The sequence below is a fragment of the Vanacampus margaritifer genome, chromosome 16, assembly GCF_051991255.1.
Source record: "Vanacampus margaritifer isolate UIUO_Vmar chromosome 16, RoL_Vmar_1.0, whole genome shotgun sequence".
NCBI lineage: Eukaryota > Metazoa > Chordata > Actinopteri > Syngnathiformes > Syngnathidae > Vanacampus > Vanacampus margaritifer.
The window spans coordinates 1,172,907-1,192,958 of NC_135447.1; the positions used below are offsets into that span (position 1 = coordinate 1,172,907).

Consider the following 20,052-nt stretch of genomic DNA (forward strand, 5'->3'; position numbering starts at 1 on the left):
CGCATACTGTAGTAGCCTACATGTATATGCGTATATATATATATTTGTATACTGTATATGTGTGTATGTAAATACTGATATTACGTACTGCGTATTGTATATGCACATTGCATATATATATATTACACTGATCATTTTAAAGTAAATATAGTCGCGCATGCGTATGATGGGAAAACAAATGTTTTAAGTGTCAGACGGCCGTGCACCTGCCCTGGACGCTGAAAAAAAAGCGAATGGGGCGCATTTGCGTTGTGACTGCAGCCGCATCCAGACTCACTGGCCGCCTCTGGCTGATGCTCACTCACTCGCTCGCCCACCCCTCCAACTCCCCTCCCTCTTCTTCCTCCCCTCCCTCCTCTTCCTCATTTTGGTGGCGCTGTGCGCAAAGCTCCAGCGCCGGACTGCATGCAGTTTTGACGGTCCAAAAACGCTGGTGGACATTTCCAAAGGAACAAGAAGAAAAGGGGGAGAAGAAACGAAGAAAGCAAGGCAGACATGGATATTTGAATGCTTTCCATGCGTCACTTTATTTTCTTTCTTTTTATTATGATTTGTGTCCTTCCTGCATGTCGATGTGGCTCTTGCCCCGCGGGCTGTTAAATGAGAAGCCGCTGCAGCTTCAAATGTCTCCAATCAGTTTGTAAGCGCCACAAGATGAGGATTTCTTCTCGCCGCTGGTTTTTGTTGATATTTTGGGGCTTGTGGGGACTGTCGCTGGCTGCTTTCCCCAGCAGCGTCCAGATCGGTAAGTGCCGGCAATACTCGAGTGTTTTTTTTATTTTATTTTATTTTATTTTATTGAAATTCCAAGAATGGACCGTGAATGAATGCATGTGCGCGGACTTTCCTGCCAGAGTCTCTTGCATTTTGATTCCGACGCGTTTTCTTGGACGTGTGCGCGTAAATCTTGGTTACGTGCATGTTTTAAGCGCACGCGTACTCCGTGCGTGTGTGTTGGTGTGAGGATCGAGGCAAGGCAAAGCAAAGCAAGAGAGCGTGCATCCCGTCAGCGCACTGCAGCAAAGTGACTGCTTTTCTCCATGCAGCTTGCATGTGCACGGAATGTCGCGTGTGTGCGCCGCAATTAAACTCCACGGAGATTGGCAGGGTTCGTCCAATGACTGGCGTGCCTTTAAAGCAAGGGTGGGAAACCTGCGGGTGGTGGGCTACTTGGGGTTTGGTCCAGTACTCTGACAACCATAATTCTTATATGCAGTGGTGCCTTGAGATGTGATTTTTTTTTTCTTTCTGCCTGATGGGCACACACTTATGTGCTCTATATTGTGGCAACAAGCAGCAGTTTGAAAGAGAAACAAATTTGTCAACAATTCGCAAAAAAAAAGAGAGCCTTTGAGCTGTTTATTGCCACTCTCAGTTAAAGTTTAATAAAACAAATAGAATTGCAAATTTTATATTTTTAAAGCAACCACATTGCTTAGCCTTCCAATCCTCTGTTTTAATGCTAATGCTAATTATATAAATAATAATAATAATAAAAATGTTGCCGTGCTTAACACATTTTTTGTTGAGTTGGGCCTGAATCCAAAATGGATCTCAGTTTTTCTCTATCACGTTAGTTTGTTTTTGAACTACATGATCCCTGTTTTCTTTATAAAAAGAAAATGTAAACATAAATAAAACACAAAGATGAAATAGTTAAAAGCTTTGAAAAGTAAAAAAACAAAAACAAAGCAAAGTAGGACTTATAAGTTTGGTCACAAGTTTAAGAGACAAATTGCCACGTAGCTGGAGAGGATTCTAATCGTAATCAGCTGCTCTTACTACAGTCTTACTACAACTAATCGGGAATTTTGCTTATTTGGACGGTAAGATGGAGAGAAAAAAACTAATTGCAATTTTGGAATCCGCACGCCAATTTTAATCAGAATAAAAACGTCACTCAACAAAATCATTTTTTTTAATTCTCAAATTATTCTTCAATGTGACGTAAGTGTAGAGTCGAGGCATCCCAATGAACAATGTATCCGTTGGTCTGTCCTATACTGCCTCCGGTGGCCAAGTTTAGCACAGCAAAGGGGGAGCAGTACAATGGCCATGCAATTGACGCGGCAAGATAAAAACTCATTTTATTAAGTAATATAATAAATGAATGAATTGATTCTTTAGTTGATGGCATGATGGAGTAGTGTTTAGCATATTCACCTGAAAGCCAGAAGATCTTTGCTACTTCGGCTTTCTCCCTCATAGGGTCATTGAAGACTAAATTGAAACGTACGAGTGATTGGTTGTTTATGTGCCTCTGTGATTGGCTGGCAACCAGTCCGGGGGCCTACCCCATCTCTCTCACCCATGGCCTGTAAAGTGGACAACCGCTATAGAAAATGGATGAATGGATTTTTATTTTATGGCGTCGACATCTCGCCGCCATTGTGATGCGAAATGGCAGGCTGTTCCAATGATTGTGCTTGTCTCTTTATATTATGTGATACACTATAGCACCCCCAGGGAGTTCAGAGGTCGTCTTCTGTTATGAAAGCTGGACCGGCGGCGGCTTGCCATTGTGCTGTTAGTGGAAATAAAAGTAAAGTGGCTGGATCTGCTACCATTTCTGGCTTATGTAGCGTTGCTACTGATGGTAGCCGCGCCTTGAGAATCTCCTTCAGTACTGCAGTTGTAAATTTAATTTTTTTTATTTTCTAGTCTGGATTTACACTGCATGCTTTAAGTGGCACAATTCTGGGAGAACAGGAATGTGGAGGTTAGATTCATTTTAGTCAACGGAGGGTTCGAGGCAGCCCATACTAAATGCTATGTAACGTTTAATATTTGGATTATTTATCTTATTTTACGTCTGTCAGTGTAAATGATCGCTGCTCACACAGACCTGCAAAAATGACTAACAAGCAAGCCAGGTCGCTCGTTGGTGAATGTCAAGTCAAGTCAATTGTATTTATACAGCGGCAAAGTCTCAACAGAGGCACGTTAAACATTGAGCAGGTCAAGAACGACACTCCTAACGCATTGAAGAAATCGAACCCCATGTGAATAAGATCTTGCAACGGAGGCAAGGGGAAAAACTCTTCAGGAGGAAACCTTGAACAAGACTCAAGCCCTGGAGGGAGACCGTTTGTCTCAGGTGGCTTTAATTGAAATGGCGAGACAGATGGGGAAAACAGGAAAGAGGGTTTGAGTGAGCAGGGGAGGAATGAGAGAATAATGGGCATTGCAGCATGCCACTTTGTAAACAACTACAATATATATATATATATATATAAATATATATATGTATGTATCATATATTATTTCCCAAGCCTTATCTTAAACCGTCTTTTGAATATTTTCCTCGTGAAGGTTGACGTAGCGTTGTCGTTTTTGCAAAATGTACCCGTTTTCAGGCACCGAAGTTCTGCTGTCATGTCATCAAACAAATCAAATGTGCCACTGGCACATTACAAGCATTATCAGTGTTATGCTAACGCTAACCTCATTATCACGATGGAGCCTTTTATTAGGATACCCGTTCATACGGAAAACAAAACTGAAAGCGCATTAATATTTATGCCAGCTCAATAGTGCAACTATACTTCACAAAAATTCTACAACGTCCTTTTTTGCGGCCATGTTGACCGTTTTTAGCATTTAGACGGAAATGATGGGTGAATGTTTTTTTTATAAAGTTTGACTACGGGAAGCCGAGAACCTTTGCATTTTCAGGCCCTTAAAAAACAATCGTCGTTATTGTTGTAAAGAAGCTCCCGAAACAACACAATTGTAATTCATGAACAAAGCTAACAATACGATATTATCAGAGTATTTGACTTTTAACGGTGGTGTCAATTAAGCGATGCTCCGTATCGGACGAATTACGATGTCTACATTATGAAACTAAAGGAAGTCAGCATCTTCTATCACATGTAGCATTAAGAAAATGAAATGATGTACAAGAAAAGATCATGGGAATCGCTATGAATTGTGAACCTAACTTTCCACTATTTCACAATATTGAAATTTTGAAGATATTTAAGATAACCGTTTCAGTCATAGCAGTCATGTGTTGGACACACTTCTAATAATTTTCTTTTTGCCAAACTTTCTGCATGCCCAGGATGGGTTTTGCTGCTGGCTGCCCCAGCATGCGTTGCCTCACATTGGATTGGGGGGTGCGAACATCCCCGACAGGAAATCCATCCACATTGGATAAAGATCCTGCTTACGATGATTAAACTTTATGTCTTTAAAGTTGGCGCTCATCAATACGACACCCTTAAGGCACTTCTCCCCAACTTATTTTTTTCTTTCTTTCTTTCTTCCACTCACAACCAATTGTACTTCTAAAAGTCCATTCTGACTCATTGGTTGGTTTGTTCTCCAGTCGGGAATAAACACAGACTAGATTTGGTAGCAAATTTAGGTTCAAGGAGGTTAAAAATAAATAAATACACACTTGCTTGAAAGGGCATTTGCACGCAGGAAATCTGGCCCGAAGGCATGCTTTTGAAATGTGAAGCAAACTGCCTCCAACGTAAAATACCTTTGACATTTGCACAAGCATGAACATCCATAATGAGGAGCTTTGTACATGAATTAGGTTGGAATGTCAAGAAGGCCGAGAGGAACCAATCGTTGGATTTTATGCTAAGCTTGCATTTTCATCAACTTTATTATGACTGTTTGCCTTTTGTCAAAGCAACGTCGGGGTCCGCAGTAGCCCACCTTGATGGTATTAGCAAACCATGCTAACCACATCTCGTCTATTGTTGGGGAAAATGCACTGTACGTATTTTAACATCTCTGGCACAAACTCCGAGGGCATCCGGTGGATGGATTGTCACATTTGACAGAAGCATTCATCTTTCCCCTGTTGATGCATTGGCCCATGACTTTGGTGATCCCCTGATATTTCCCGCTGGGGTTCCGCCGGTGGTCTGACATTCATCATTGCCGCTGAACGGACAACGCGGCATGCGATGGATTGCGATGACGTGTGGCACAGATGTTGCCGCGTACCTCCGGGTGATCTGGCGATCTCCTGACTTTGCTGCCCAAAGATGCCGTCGGGTTGGTACGGAAACAGTTGATGAACAAACACAAGCCAGGAATGGATCGGATGACATTCCCATTGGCCCCGCTCCAATTTGTCTTTCGCGCTGTACGGCTGCTGTTTACCTGCTAACACGGATTAGATGCGGAATATACTGTAGAGAAATGAATATTGGAATTGTCACGGGTCCTTAAAGTTCTTGCGATTAGGATTCCTATTTTTGGTCAAGTGGTTCAAGATGCCATGCTGAAGATGGAACAGATAAGGAGAAGTGTTTGGCTTCCTGGTATTTTGATGAAATCGTACCTTTTGGTTGAGCTGTTTGGGTCGAGCGATTAAGAAATCTAGTTTAAGATCTAAACCTTCCCAGATGGTCTACGGCAGGAGTAGGCAACCCTGGTCTTCAAGAGCCGCCTGTTTTCCATGTCTCCCTCCTCCAACACAGCTGACTCATTTTATCAGCTCATCAAGCTCTGTAGAAGCCTGGTAACGATTCCTGTTCATCAAATCAGCTGTGTTGGTGGAGGGAGACATGAAAGACAGACAGGACAGTGGCTCTCAAGGACCAGGGTTCCCTAACCCTGGTCTAGGGGTTTAGATTGCCTGTTATAAGATGTGAAGGTTCATGTTATTTTGATTGCTGGTTCCTTTTGGTCTCGCTGTTTGAGTCGATTATGACATACGGAACGTCGGTTTGTCATCATGCTGTCAATATCTTGGTTTCGGATTTCGATGTTCCAGTTTGCATACGATCTCATTCTGGGGTGGGCAATCCTGGTCCTCGAGGGCAGGACTCCTGCACGCTGTCAGGCTTTGCGGAGCTTGCTGATGAGCTGATCATGTCAATCATGTTTGTTGGAGAAGGGAAACATAAAACCCGCACTCCTGACCTCGTTGTTCAGTTTCCTGGTTTTACGTCATGATCGACTCCCTTTACGGCAGGCTTCCCCAATCCTGGTCATGGAGGGCCGCAGTCTTTCCGTCCTCCAACGCACCTGATTCTAAAGATCAGGATCATTATCAGGCTTCTTCCGAGCTCGGTGATGAGCTGATTCTATGAAAGACCAGGATTGGGGAAGCCGTCTTTACGGGAAATTGAACCGAAAGCATAATCTGACCAACCACGGTGTTCCCGATGCAGTCTTCCCGAGACCCTCATCCAACATCGTTTTTGTTCCCCCTCAGGCGGCTTGTTCATCCGAAACACGGATCAGGAGTACACGGCCTTCCGCTTGGCCATCTTTCTGCACAACACCAGCCCCAATGCCTCAGAAGCGCCCTTCAACCTGGTGCCTCACGTGGACAACATCGAGACGGCAAACAGCTTCGCCGTCACCAACGCCTGTAAGTCGCTCTCGTCAGCTTTTATCAGCGCTTTGTTTGACATGACGCAAGGTTTGTTGGGTCTTATCTTAATTTCATCACCTGCATTGCTCATCGAGGATAGCTGGATGTTATTTGTCACTGTCGTTTGGATTGTTTTGCAAAAGGTGATGCAATTCTAAGATGTGGTGCATGACAAAAATAAGCAGACTATTATTGATAAAAAGGTTTACTTATTTTTTTATTTTAAAGTACAATTTTTCAAACTGGAGTCTTGAGCTCTGCAAAATAAACCGTATGTATTTTCATTTATTTTTTAAGAACAGAGTCCTAATTTTTAACTGATTGTCATGTGCGGCAACAGGTGCTGTCATTTTGGTTAGCAACAGTGATCAGAAGAGCCCAGCGAGCGCTTAGCTAAAATTACCGAACCTGCGTGTCTACCAGAATGCTAATTGCCATTGAAGACAACTTACCATAATGCAAGGTCATCTTAAATACTTCGACTTTGCGCAGAGATCCTTGGTGGGTGCTGCTGTTTTGGTTAGCAACAGAGCATAGGTTTTGTTTATCTATTTAACTAACCTACGTATTCACCAGAACATTAATCACCATGAATTAAAGATGTTGTCCTCATATAATGTGAGATCACCTTGAATTTTGTACTGAACTTGCTGTAGGTGCTGCTGTTCCGGTAAGCAACAGAGTTCAAATGGGTTTAGAAATGGGATAGAACTGAGATCACTATTTTCAAATTTTTGTCTATTTGAAGGAGGCATTTATTTTTCTTCATCACGCAACGATGGTTAAATTTTAATAGAAGGGAGGACGCCGACTGGTTGTGATGTGATGCAAAAGAACGTCTGTGTTGTGTTGATTCATATGTTAAGTTGTGCGTCGTCATGCTGCCAGTCAAATGCAATGTGTGTGCGTTTGTGTGCGCATGCGTCCACAATGTGTGCCACGGATCCCACGGACACACACACTTACTAATTGAAGTAGGCGGTGTTTGTTTTAGTGACCATCCCCGGGGAAAGCAACCTCCTTCCTTCTGGCCGTGCGTGTCTTCAATGTTTGTGTGTGTCGGTGGCGGGCGGGGGCCAAGAATGGTTGGGGGGGGGGGGGGTCTTGCAAAGGCCATAAAGCACGGCGGCCCAATGTCTCGCGCTATGTGCATTGTGATTCGCTGTTAGAAAAATCAATGTGTAAACTAAGCAGAGAATGAAGTGCCGTGAGCTCGCTTTGCCAATCGAAGGTTGTGTTTTTTGTCTGCGACTTTTGTCTTTTTTTTTTTGTATGCGACAGATTTCAAATCTGAGATAAGAAGACGTTCCTCGTATCTATTCGATATGTCTGCTTTTCAGACAGGCAGTAGAAAATATCATATTGCCCCTCTCGGCCCAAAAATAGCCGACTGTCTGTGTATAAATGTAGAAAGATTGGTAATGTGACAACGCTCATTCCAAGCAATTGAAACGGGGTCAAATACAATTAATACACGGTATAGAAATTGGACAATAAAATAACAAATATCTGCTTTAAAGGTGGTCTTTTGTCCAAAAAGTAGTCACTGTTATTCCATAATCTGGCTGTGACTTTTTTTTTTTTCTTTTTCTTCAGGAGAGCTCAGTATTGTTCATTCGATTTGACATCATCATTGCTCTCCTTTTTTTTTTTTTTTTAAAAAACAAATAAATTAAAAAAATTTAATATATATTTTTTTAAATATATATACACATATATATATATATATATACATATACACACACACACATATATATATATATATATATATATATATATATATTTTTTTTTTTTTGTATGTGTATGTGCGTGTGTGTGTGTGTGTGTGTGCGTGCGTGCGTGCGGGCGAGCGTGTGTGTATTCATCAGTTCACCTAAAGCCCATTAAAAAAAAAATCCCATACTAATAATGTAATATAATAATAAATTGCCAAATGCAGAAACATCAATGTAAGTTATCACGATGTAGTGGCTCTCGCTAACAGACAGAATTAAGTAACCGGAATTAGGTTAAAAAATTCTATATACTTAGACCATGTTTCTATAAATTTTGATATTTGGTTTTTATTTGAGGCAGATATTTTTTCCATCAAAATGTGATTTATGAGGAGGTTAGACCATTGGTCGATATTCAGGTTACAGCATCCTTGAAACCGGCAGTAAGTGTTCAGTATGGAGAATGCCAGTCGGACCGGAATGGCCGCTCCGAGCCCCTCTCGATGACCCCGCGTTCGAGAGCAGCAGGCGATCCAAACGCGGACGTTCAGGCGTCCAACGGCCGTCCCCTATATGAATTCCCAGGAAAGACGAGGGAATGCTGCGATTGCTCACCTCGGCTCTAATGGCCACACGCTCACAGGAAGCCAGACTGCGGCCCATTGATTGGACGAGGCAAATCAGAGCAGAATTACATGAGCCAATCAATGGCTGTGATCGCTCAGGGGCCAGCGAGGGGGAGAATCTACTATCGAACCGCATCGCTTGTTTCGACACTCATTTTATACTCTTTTATTTGTTTTTTCTGCTTCTTGCTTGCTTCTGGCTCTGTCATTGTTTTCCTGATCTTATGACGGTTGGCTAGCTCATGTACCTCTATTATCCTTATTGACTTATGTCAAATGATCTAGCCTTCAGTGTTTTTTAAATCCTTGAATATGCTACTCAAAATTGATTATTTTTGTTTGAAAATCACTTTCTCCCTTTTAGGCTACAGCTGAATAATTTACAGATGTTCCTTGAACACCACTCAAACACCATCTAGGTAGCTTGCTAGCTAATAGAGAACTTTGTAGTCACTTGTGACATAAACAAGCAAACAAAAATAAGAAAGTAAATTGAATCTTAAGCAATGTTTTATTGGACAAATAAATGGTTACTGCTGTAGACAATCTTCCTATGCCAATTTTTACTACAATTTTAATGCTGTTTAAAACCTTAAATGTGTTACCCGAAACGGATACTTTATCGGTTTCTTGAAAAAAACACACTTCTGTAGGCCATTTTTTCAAATTTCTCATGTTTATTCTTCAGTCATGCTTAAGCGTGTTACCCACAATCGAAATTTTACTCCAGAAATACTTTTCAAGATTCATTTTAAGATTATAGTTGGTTATTGTGACAGGTTTTCTTAGAATGCTACATCCAAGCACTTGTATGTTACTAGCTAGCTACTAGAAATGACTTTCTAGCCTTCTTGTGGTAAAAGGGACCAAAACACTTTTTTTTTTCATAGACTAGCTAAATTTACAGTTTTTCCTCCAACGTGTCACATTCAATCTCCACTAGAAGATAAATAGCAAGCAAAAAAAAGAACATTGTGGTCTCCTGGTGCAATTTAATTGAACAATGTGATAACGGGCTCTTCTTCTTATTCTTCTTCTTCTTATTTTTTCATATATATATAATAAATTGTCGAATGTTTTAGTGGGCAGTAAACACTAATGTGATGCATCAATGGGTAAAACAAGTTGAATAACCTTGTTCTTAAATAGCTAATAGGATCTTTTGTGTGAGCTAAAATGTTCATATTTAAAGCAGACTAGCATGTAGCTACAGCTAAGTAAGTAGCAGTGGAGGTCAGCCACCACTGATGCACATCCAAAGCATTGATCCAATGAGGCGCTGATGTGCTCATCATGCAGGGATGGCACCGAGAGTGTTTGCTATCTGCTATGCTAATCCACCATTAGCCATTGTGGAAGCACGGACCAAATCAAAGTGTCTACCGGCGTCGAGGCCACTATTTCCGTTGTACTGAGAGGTATAATAAAAGGCCTTCAGCTGGAGGAGCAGCGCAATAAAGCAATAAAATTAATTGAGACGCCGCTGCATAATTACCATGAGCAAATGATGCCGGGGTGGGAGGTGTGGTCCAATTGTGGTGTTAAGTGTTTCCCTCAGTGAAAGTGAATGTCAGCAATCTTCCTTCACTTCTCTGGTCTTTCCCATGCTTGTTATCAGGCATCATGCTTTTTATGTGTTCGGCGTCTGCTTGGTAAAGACTAATTGAAATGAAAAGTTAATGTACACATTTGATGAACTATGAACTATTACTGCGCACTTAAGTACCCCAAGTATGCTAATCTGTGCTACACTGCAGCTCTGCTTACATTTTTGGCTTTGACACAATCGGGCTTCCTTGTAGTGTGCAGTTTGCAGATGGGAAGGAAGTGACAGAAAGCTCCTAGAGCTCTCTGGTGATTCCCAACCCATTTGAAAGAAAGGAAATATTCTTTCGACGCGTTATTGGACATGAGTGTCAACACGTCACGGCGAAAAGGCAGATGAGCTACTTACCGTTGGTAAAAAAAAAAAAAAATAATAATTAAAATAAAAAATGCTATGTATGCCTACACACTGAAAATACATCTTTCCTCATGATAATCCACTGGCGTCGCCACTTTAGAGCGCCCCGTTGTCAGCTGTGAGTGCCTGCACGCCAAAGAGAAAAAGCAAGGGGAGTGCAGGGAATAGAAAGGACTAATGAAATTAAGTTTCTAGGTATTATTATTATTGATGAACATTTAACATGGAAATCGCATATAGAATATATATATGCAAAAACATATATAGCACAAGGACATGCTGTTGAATTATTTTATAGAATTGTTACATTGAACACGTCTTTCATTTTGTGTTGATTTTTTTTTGTTGTTGATCAGGGGCAGATATAGCAAGTTTTTACTTCTTTCTGTCCCCTTTCATTTCTTTTCTTTCAAATAATTGTTTTAATTGAATTGAAGCCCGATGTGACAGCCAGTGTGTGAACATGCTTTAGAGTGCCTCGTTGTCTGGGCATGGAAAATCCCCCTTAACAACTCGTTTTTTTTTCCAAACCCCACAGACTTTTTTTTGAAGCCTCATTTTATATATGATATCTTTTATGTATATTTTTGTAATCATTGGAAATTGGCAGGGTTGTTAACCGACTACTGTCGTTCTTTTATGCAGTTGCAACAATGTTATAATTACCGTCAGAGACGAATCGAGGCGGACCAATTCCACTTTATTACGCCTTTTTCCATGTCACTCATCCAGCTGATGCCTAAACGCATAAATGGGGCGCCGGGGCTTGTGCACCACGGATCAATTTGACCTCGCCTTCCTCCAAACATCTTCACGTGCGCCCGTCGAGTCATTTATATGCGGCATCCGACTCACGTCGCTCATGCTCTTATAGGCGCTGGTACGGCATAGGCGATGCTCCTTTGTGTGTCCTTGAATGAAAATCACTATGTGTGTGTGTGTGTGTGTGTGTGTGTGTGTTGGCCTTATTTAAGTCTATTATCTCCTGCACGGGCTTTCATTGAGAGGACCCTTCCACACACACTTTCCTCATTTGTCGGAGGATTCTTCTGGAAAAATATATATAAAAGGCCCTATTGCTGCCTATACGGGCAAATGGCTGGCGAAAGAAAGAAAGTGCAGAAAGGGGGGGAGGGGGCAGTGGAGGCGGGTGGGGTGGGGGGGGGGTAATGAGAGATTAATGTGGCGAAGCAGTGAGGAAGCCGGAGGATGTGGAGGCTAAAAGAAGGATGGTGTGAAAGAAGCAAGGGGGATAATGGTTAGACTTTACGCAGATCCGATGGGCTGGATCGTATCGGCAGATATTTAGCGTTTTATGCAAAATCGGTGACGTCATAATATGCCAATTGATCATTGATGTCATTGATTGGGTCCGCAAAATAAGACATTCCAGCAAACATAATCTGGGTTACTCCAGGAATGTTCTGCGCTGCCATCATTAAATAATAGTTGGGTTAAAAAAAACAACAACAATATTTTGGAATAATGTTTTTTTTTTTTTTTTTACTTGAATTTTCTAATTATTGAATGTTCATCATAATTTTGGGGAGAATTTCTAAGGTTTGTTATTTTCCCCCGCAGTGCATTTCTGTGGCTATCAATTATACGTACATTTTGGCTCCATTGGTCCTTAATTGGTGATCAGCTCCAAACTCCTGACAGTGTAAAGCCTAATAATGGAAATACACTGTACCACCTTAAGTATACAGTGGAAATTATAAAAAAGTCTACACACCCCTCATGAAATGTAATTTTGTTGTGATTTAAGAAAATGAGACCAAGAAAAATAATTTTCCAAGCGTTTGTACTTTATATTTGCACAACACCATAAACAAGCATTTGGATGTAGATGTGTAAACCTTTTATATCCTCTCACCGTAGTTGTCTTGCGTTTATAGTCAGACCTATAGCGATCATCACAATAAAAGAAAGGTGTATTTCCCTGTAAAATTTTGGTGGACTACCAACTTTTAGTAGCTTTAAGATGTTTGACTTGATAAGTTTCCGCTCTCTTCAACTTTATTCCCTTAAGGCGCATCATTACTGCGCCGAATGTAGCGATGCTGTTTTTGTTTTGTTTGCAAAGGTCATATGCAAAATAAGTCTGAGACGCCTCTGGTCAAACCATGTTGAGGCTAATATAGTCTAATTGGAGCTCTACTTTTAAAAAAACAAACTCAGTCAAATTAGGTTCACCTGCACCATCTAATCAGATCCTGTATAAGTTACTGTTATTAATGTTTTATTATTTTCAGTGGCAATATCATTAGCAAAAATAAAAACAATTGTTTTAAAATACATAAGTATCTGAAGTATGTTTTTTTTTATTTTATTTTTTTTTATTTTGAGGAGTGTATTTTCTAAAGAATGTTTTTGTTACCATTCATTTTTAAAATAATTGGATTAATTTTGGGGCCAGCAAATATTTTGTATTGTATTTTCCTCCAAAATTTAAACTGAAATGTTTCGTTTGTGTAAATTATATTATTATTAATAATCCAATTATTTTTACTTAAATTGTATTCTTTCGATTTTTTTTATTCTTAAATCAAGACAATATCATTTCAGCATTCAGACATTTTGCCACATTTTGATTTGAGTTTGCCAAGAGAATTTTCTCAATCAAAATGTCTGCCTTGCCTCAAAACGGCTCACAAACCAAGAAGTCGAAGTTCTCAAATGGACAACCCCTTGTTCAACTTTGACTTTCTTCCACGTTCCCCGTTCCCCGTTGCCCGTTCCCCGTTCCTCCCCCTCCTCATCTGTGTGCTGGTTATGTAAGAGCCCCCCGAGGCGTGTGTATGCAACTGCGCGTGTGTATGCGCGATTGCGCGCGCTCGCGTGTGTTTAGGTCACACGGTTTGGGAAAGAACTCTGGGGAGGCGATTTGCACCAAACAGCATCGCAATGCTTTTCGATGAATGACTGTACGGTAATATTTTAAGTCAACAGTTGAGCTTTTTCTTGCCTATAAAGTTAAATCGATCTTTTATGGCACCAATCGGAATGGAGAATGGTTTATATCTGTGCTCATTGTTTCCTATGCCAAATGTTTCCAAAAGAGGTTCCACTATATTTACTGTGTATCGTTGTTTTAAGATGACGGCAAGTCGACGAAGTCGCTCCCGGCTGATAAAAACGTGTCGACGAGGCCACGGCGAGCGGCGGAATGTTTTGATGAGGATGACGACGGCGCTACTGTACCTTCTTCACTCAATTAACAACAACAACAAACGAAAAAAAAATCTATTTTTGTGGGGGGGGATTTGAGAATGTTCAGAAAGATTTCCTCCCTCTAAACTAGGACAGAAAGTCGTGCTAAAGTCTGTGTTCATCGCGCGAGAGGTTTTTGCGCAAATTCCGGCATCCCGCTGGAAGATCATCATTACTGGATTAAAAAACACTGCTTGGTTATAAATATAAATATAGAAGGACGGCAAATACTTCAAAAATGGTGAGATTTGGAGTACAGTGGACTGGGACGTTTCTACCTTCATTGGGGCCCCCGCCGGGGCAAAGGACGGTTTGGGGGCCCCTAGTTTGCCAAACTATCTCCTAAGATTCCACAATCGATTAGACTTTATGAGCAAAACAAACTACGGTTAAAATTAAACATCTTAAGCTGACACTCATCTTTACATCAATAAATAAAACAGCTTTTGAGTGTTTAGACAAATGTAGAATTTAAATAAAACACAACAAAATAAACTCAATTTTAAAGTGCAATGGAAAACTAACTTAAAATAGCTTCTTAGGTTATCAAGCAAATAAACCGTGAGTGAATATTCCTATTTTTTTTTTAAATTACAATAATATTGCAGTAATGCAGAATATTAAAATGAATCTGTTTTTATATTAAAAAATGTGACGTACAGTGTCTTTTTTTAAAGCTTTTACCCAATTACAAATATGTCACTTTTAAGCTTTTTCTACAATAACTCGTTTACTGCCATTGACGGTTATAGACGTCAAAGATCAATTTTTACTGGGCTGGCAGTGAATTCGATCATTTCCATATTATACTAGTATAACGAGGGGCTTGCCAAGGAAATGTTAACATCTATTTAAAAAAAAAAAAAAAAAAAGCAGAGGCTAGCGAGCTGGGTAGCAAAACAAAGAAACAAACTTGCTAAAAATAAAATAAAATTGAGTTTCGCCTCCAATTATCCATCACCAACGAGTGCCAACCTTTCTCCTTTGCCCGTTTTTCTTCTTCAGTTTTTTTTTCTTCCGTCTTTCCGCGCCGCTGAGATTTGTGATGCCCTTACGGTGTCTGTTTTCTTTAGTCCTCTCGCTAACGGGAAAGGTAGACCGCCGCCTACTTGGCCTATAGCAAGAAGCGACGATGACAGTCGACCACCGCTATTGGTGAAAATCATGCAGATGACAGCTCGTATGTCGAAAAAACGTAATAGCAAAGAGGAAAAGTGCGTGGAAGTAATTTAAAATGTGTAATCCACTTACGTTGTTTTTGGAACAACCTTGGTCGTCAGCCCGCATCCCGACATTAAGTAACCTCTTTTCAGTCCTTAGTTGTCATCTTGCATTCAAACGCAAACGCTCCGATTATTTCGAAATCATTCCATTTGACATGCAACATGCTCAGATAATGAGAATTACAAAAAAAAAAAAAATCCTCATTAAATACCTGAACTGATGCGCGTGTTAATAATAGTGCGCCAAAACGCCGTCCGCGTCGACCTTGAACAGCCGCGTCTCGTCCAGCCGCTAATTTCAACATTGTTCATGCAACATTAACGCTAATGAAAGCCGAACGGATTGAAAGGCAAGACTCGCACGCGCCTCAAATATTTGAAGGACGGAACACAAATGAATCAAAAAAGCTCACGACTGCTCAGTGACACGTTCTATTGTCCTCATTTCCAATAGCAAATGCCAAGCGTTGTCCTGAATTTTTAGAATCGTGATCAGCCAATACGTTTATACAATACAAGAAATTCCGATATTCTGTTCCAGCCTGAAACAAGAAATATTGTGTATTTAATAACAAAAAATATCACTCCATAATATTGTACTTTATTGAATGTAGTGTTCGGTTTAGGTGAACGGTATGAATACACACTCACACGCATGCAAAATAAAAATTTATAAAAAAAATAAAATAACAATGCAATGATGATGACATGTCAAATCGGTAAAATTACCGAATGAACAATACTGAGCTCTCCAGGGGGAAAAAAAAAAAAAAAAAGGAATGAGAGGAGCAGCTTCGACTGGCCGTGAATCAAATCGGCCCGTTTTTAACCGCGCCAAACCGCGTGTGTCTAAGAAAATACCAAAACCCAGTCTAACCTGCCCCTGCGTGGATTTAGACCACCTTTCACGCCAGACTTGCACTGCTCACGAAAATAAAACTAGCGAGTGCTCCCTTCACAGCCGAGTTTTGAATCCCACGACGACGTCTACCGACATTTTATTGCATGCTCGTTATTCAACCGGCGCGGTCCTGACTACAAACCATACCTGTTTATAAGAAGCCGGCAGTGCGGTGTCACAAGGGCAGAGAAACACGGCGAGCATCCCAGCGGACCTGCCAAACAGGTCACGGAATGTTTTCCTTGCACATTTAACGAGAGAGAGAAAAAATCTTCTGGCAACTTCTCCTCCTCCATCCATTGGGATAGCAATAAAGGTCACAAGGGGGATGCGGCACGTCAGGTAGCTTTTTCCCTCCTGAGGCCACATTGACGTGGAACTAATGAACAGCGCACATAATTAAGAGCGTTCGTGACAGCTTTCTCCATCAAAGCTGCAGATTTAACGAGCGTGTAATCAGCGGCTTAATTGTTTGGACACACTGGCACGTTCAACACGGATGATTGCTGAGACGACTTTGATAGACCTGAAGAGGAATTCGATACTTTTCGTCATTTTTAGACCACTCCAAGCGTGCTCGTTTCATAAATGGCAACATGAGGACGGACGTCGTTTTCAAATCTTGAATTGTCGAGATTTTTTTGTTTTGTTTGAACTGAAAGTCCAAAGTTTCATACTTGAAACTGCAAATAAGTAAATAAATACCCGTCACCCTTGTGAGGAATAAGCGGTTAAGAAAATGGATGAATGGAATAAATAAATAAATAAAATATCATAATATATTAAAAAAAAATATTTTTTTTTAAATAGATACAAATATTTTAAACAATAATAAATAAATAAATAAATAAAGTAAATAATAATTAACTACAATTAACTGTAATAATAATAAGTTTTCTTTGTTACGCACTTTACATTTATAAAATGAATCCTGGTATGATCAAACCCAGTGAAACCAACTCATGACAAATTCCGTTTCAATTCACGTTTTAGGACTATTATTTTCATTGGCTAGCAATGATGTCATCCCCTTTTCTTCATACCAACCACAGCTGCATGCCGAACCAAGCCAGGCTCAATCCCAATGGCTCTCTTTCACACACACACACACACACACCCTTTAACCTTTCACCTTCTGCTCCTCCTGCCCCATCAAATGATGACTGTTATTAGAGCAGATCATTACTAGTTATCAGTTCCCTGCAAACCATTCAGCCTCTGTGTCACTGTGTGTGTGTGTGTGTGTGTGCCGGCTTTATCGCCACAAAGCCGGCGTTGGACGGCCTCGCCGTTTCAACTCTCTCCGGCGGGCCACCGGAGAAGTGCGGCCTGATTGTAAGTTGATTGGCCAATTATTGCACTTTTATCCAGCGCGTCGATAAGACTTCCTCAGCGTGCGGACGGAGGCGCAAATGGGGTAGTGGGGCGGCGGCGGGGCGAGGGAGTCACGGGTTCAAATGATTGTGAGGCTTGATGCCACATCTCAGCCGGCCCCGTCTTGTGCTCCATTCAAGCAATTTAGTAAATCCTCCAATTGTTTAAGTGTCCATATTCTGGGCTGATTTGACAATTTGATGGATGGGTGGATTTTCTACAGTTGCAGTCTAAGGAAAACTTTTTAATTAAGGATAAAATACAATAAAATCATTCCCTACCATGTAAACCCCCCCCCCCCAGCAATAATTCAATTTGTGCATCATGATTTCATGCTTTAATGCCCGTTGACATTGTGCTCAATTTGCTGTTCGAACCTTGGCCACCAGGTGGCAGTATAACGCAGACATAAATAATACAAAAAGAAGAGTTTTACAAATAAGTGACTCATTTTTACATTTTTACTTGCAGTTAAAGACAAATTGTAAATTGGCTCATTGACTTAGCAAAGTGTTTCCACTTCACACCGCACCGAATCCATTCACTTTCTTTTGAAGACCCAAAATAGGGCGAAGACCAAAGCTGGTCACCGTTACTTTGTTTTTAAAAAAAAGTCTTCAGAATCTCACACAATGAATGACATTAAATTGACCTTGGAAAATAAATGTTAAATTATACGCAAGTGTGGAAGAGTCACTGTGGAGTAAATCGTTTTGGCTGAGCTATGTCGTTTGAACGTACTGCAAAGTCGATTAAACGTATTGCTAAGATTGTTCGAATGTGTTTAAAAAGTTGTTTGAATGTATTCATAAAGTCATTCAATGTGTTTGTAAAATGTAGGCTAAATGCTCAATATTAAAAATAATAATAATAGCCATAATGCTACACTGTATTGATTTGCCGTTATGGGAAAAAAAAAAGTTTTTAGCCTCCAATACATTCAAACAGTGTGTTCAAAGGACTTCATTTTTCCGTTGAAACGACTTTGCAGCACGCTACAATGACAAAGCCCAGTCAAAACTGTTGACTCGGGATTGAGTAAAATGATGCCATGTTGTCAACACGTATTTCCACCCAAATCACAAGATGGTAAAAAGCGAAGACAAGACTCTGTTTTAAAAACCAAAAGATCTGCAATCTCGCATACTAAGTGTATTTCATCACACCATTGGCCACCGTGACCGTCTTGCCAAATATCTACTTCCTCTTTCCACCACAACAAACACATTAGACCGTGAAGACGTTCCAAGTGTTGAACACCTTGAAATATAAGCGCCTTTCTCATAACGCAATTTTCCCCAGCACGTTTCTTCACTGTTCTCCAACTGGGAAAAAAAAACAAACAAAAAATGTTGGTGGCCAACCTTTTGAGAACGGCCGCGTTTTATAACATCGAGGTGCGATGAAAAAAAGTCAAAGCAGGCAACAACAAAGCCGCGCTGCATTGTATGTTGCTTTTTTGGCACATTTGCACACAAGCTGATGTCAGGGCTTATTTTGTGAGCGCTGCAGAGGATTTAGAGAGAGAGAGAGAGAAAAAAAAGGCAAGCTTTTTTTCCCCCCTTCTTCTTCTTCCTTTCGCGTTGCCCTTGACATTTCGCAGCCCGGCACTCTGGCCCACTAAGAGACTCAACACGTCGGATTGTCGACTATCCGGCCACCACAATATCCCGCATGTACCCATGTGATAACGAATTGCCCTTGAAACCTTGCCGGGGTTCTTCTAGACCGCCTTCTCTCCTTCTAACCCCGCCCCCTTCTCCACTTCTATTTGAGTAAATCCGCTGACTTGCAGGATCCTGCGGGAAACAGACTGCATGATGATGCACATTAACAGCCCACAGAGAAAAGACATTTTCTGAGCCGGACTGATGAGATGCTTGATTCTGCAAAGAGAAAATGATGCCATGTGTCATTTTATTATCATATGCAAATGAGTCCAAACAGACAGAAAGATACTTTTTATCAATAGAGCGCCAAATTGGAACGCCGTCTGTTGTGTAAGGCTGGTTGATGGTCAAGTTATTTTCCCATTGGAAATAATGGAAATAGAAAAAGTATTAAGATAAGAAAACTCTCCAGCAGTGGTTGTTAACCTTGTTTGAGGTACTGAACGCCCACTTGAACAAATACACTTGAACAAACTCGCCAGGCAAAAATGTTGGCAGTTCCACGCTTCCGTACTCAATTATATCCGAAGGGCTACTTTTTTCTTTTACTTGAATTGTGTTATTCTTAAGGCTGGGTATCGATTCATAAACCATATATTAATTTAAGGCCTTTGTTCCCATAATTAATGGGAAAAATATCTCATTGTATTTTTTTTCCTCACCTTGCTGTTTTCTTGAAATGTACTGTTCGTAGGGATTTAAAAGTATTTTCTTGCAATTTACTAAAGATCGTAATTAATTGTACTTTAAGACAATTTTGAATCTTTTTTATTTATATTTAAAATGATTGAATTACATTTAGTAATTTCGTCATCCTTACTGATGTCAATGTTTGTGTAACATTTAAAGGTGCGTTGTGCCGTTTAAAAAGGTATTATTGAAGCTTTTTACTACATCATGCATGCTCCAAGAATGCTCAGATGAGTACGAAGAGCCCTGACTGTTTTACTCTGACTGCACCTATCAGCTTTTATCTTCACTTTTATTTAGTGCAGACCCTGCGCACCCCCCCCCCCCC

General features: G+C 40.6%; 1 protein-coding gene across 4 annotated transcripts in view; it reads left to right on the forward strand.

Moving 5' to 3' along the window:
* The first annotated feature begins 345 nt into the window (after positions 1–345).
* The window catches only part of gria4b (glutamate receptor, ionotropic, AMPA 4b), an 83,001-nt gene continuing 63,294 nt past the window's right edge, over positions 346–20,052 (forward strand). For 2 of the 4 annotated variants that reach the window (XM_077547139.1, XM_077547140.1), the window contains exons 1-2: positions 348–745; positions 6,188–6,346. In XM_077547139.1, the coding sequence (XP_077403265.1) occupies positions 601–745; positions 6,188–6,346 (304 nt within the window). In that variant the 5' untranslated portion in view covers positions 348–600. Of the gene's footprint in view, positions 746–6,187; positions 6,347–20,052 lie in introns of all 4 variants that reach the window. The other 2 variants (XM_077547141.1, XM_077547138.1) reach the window with 2 other exon arrangements.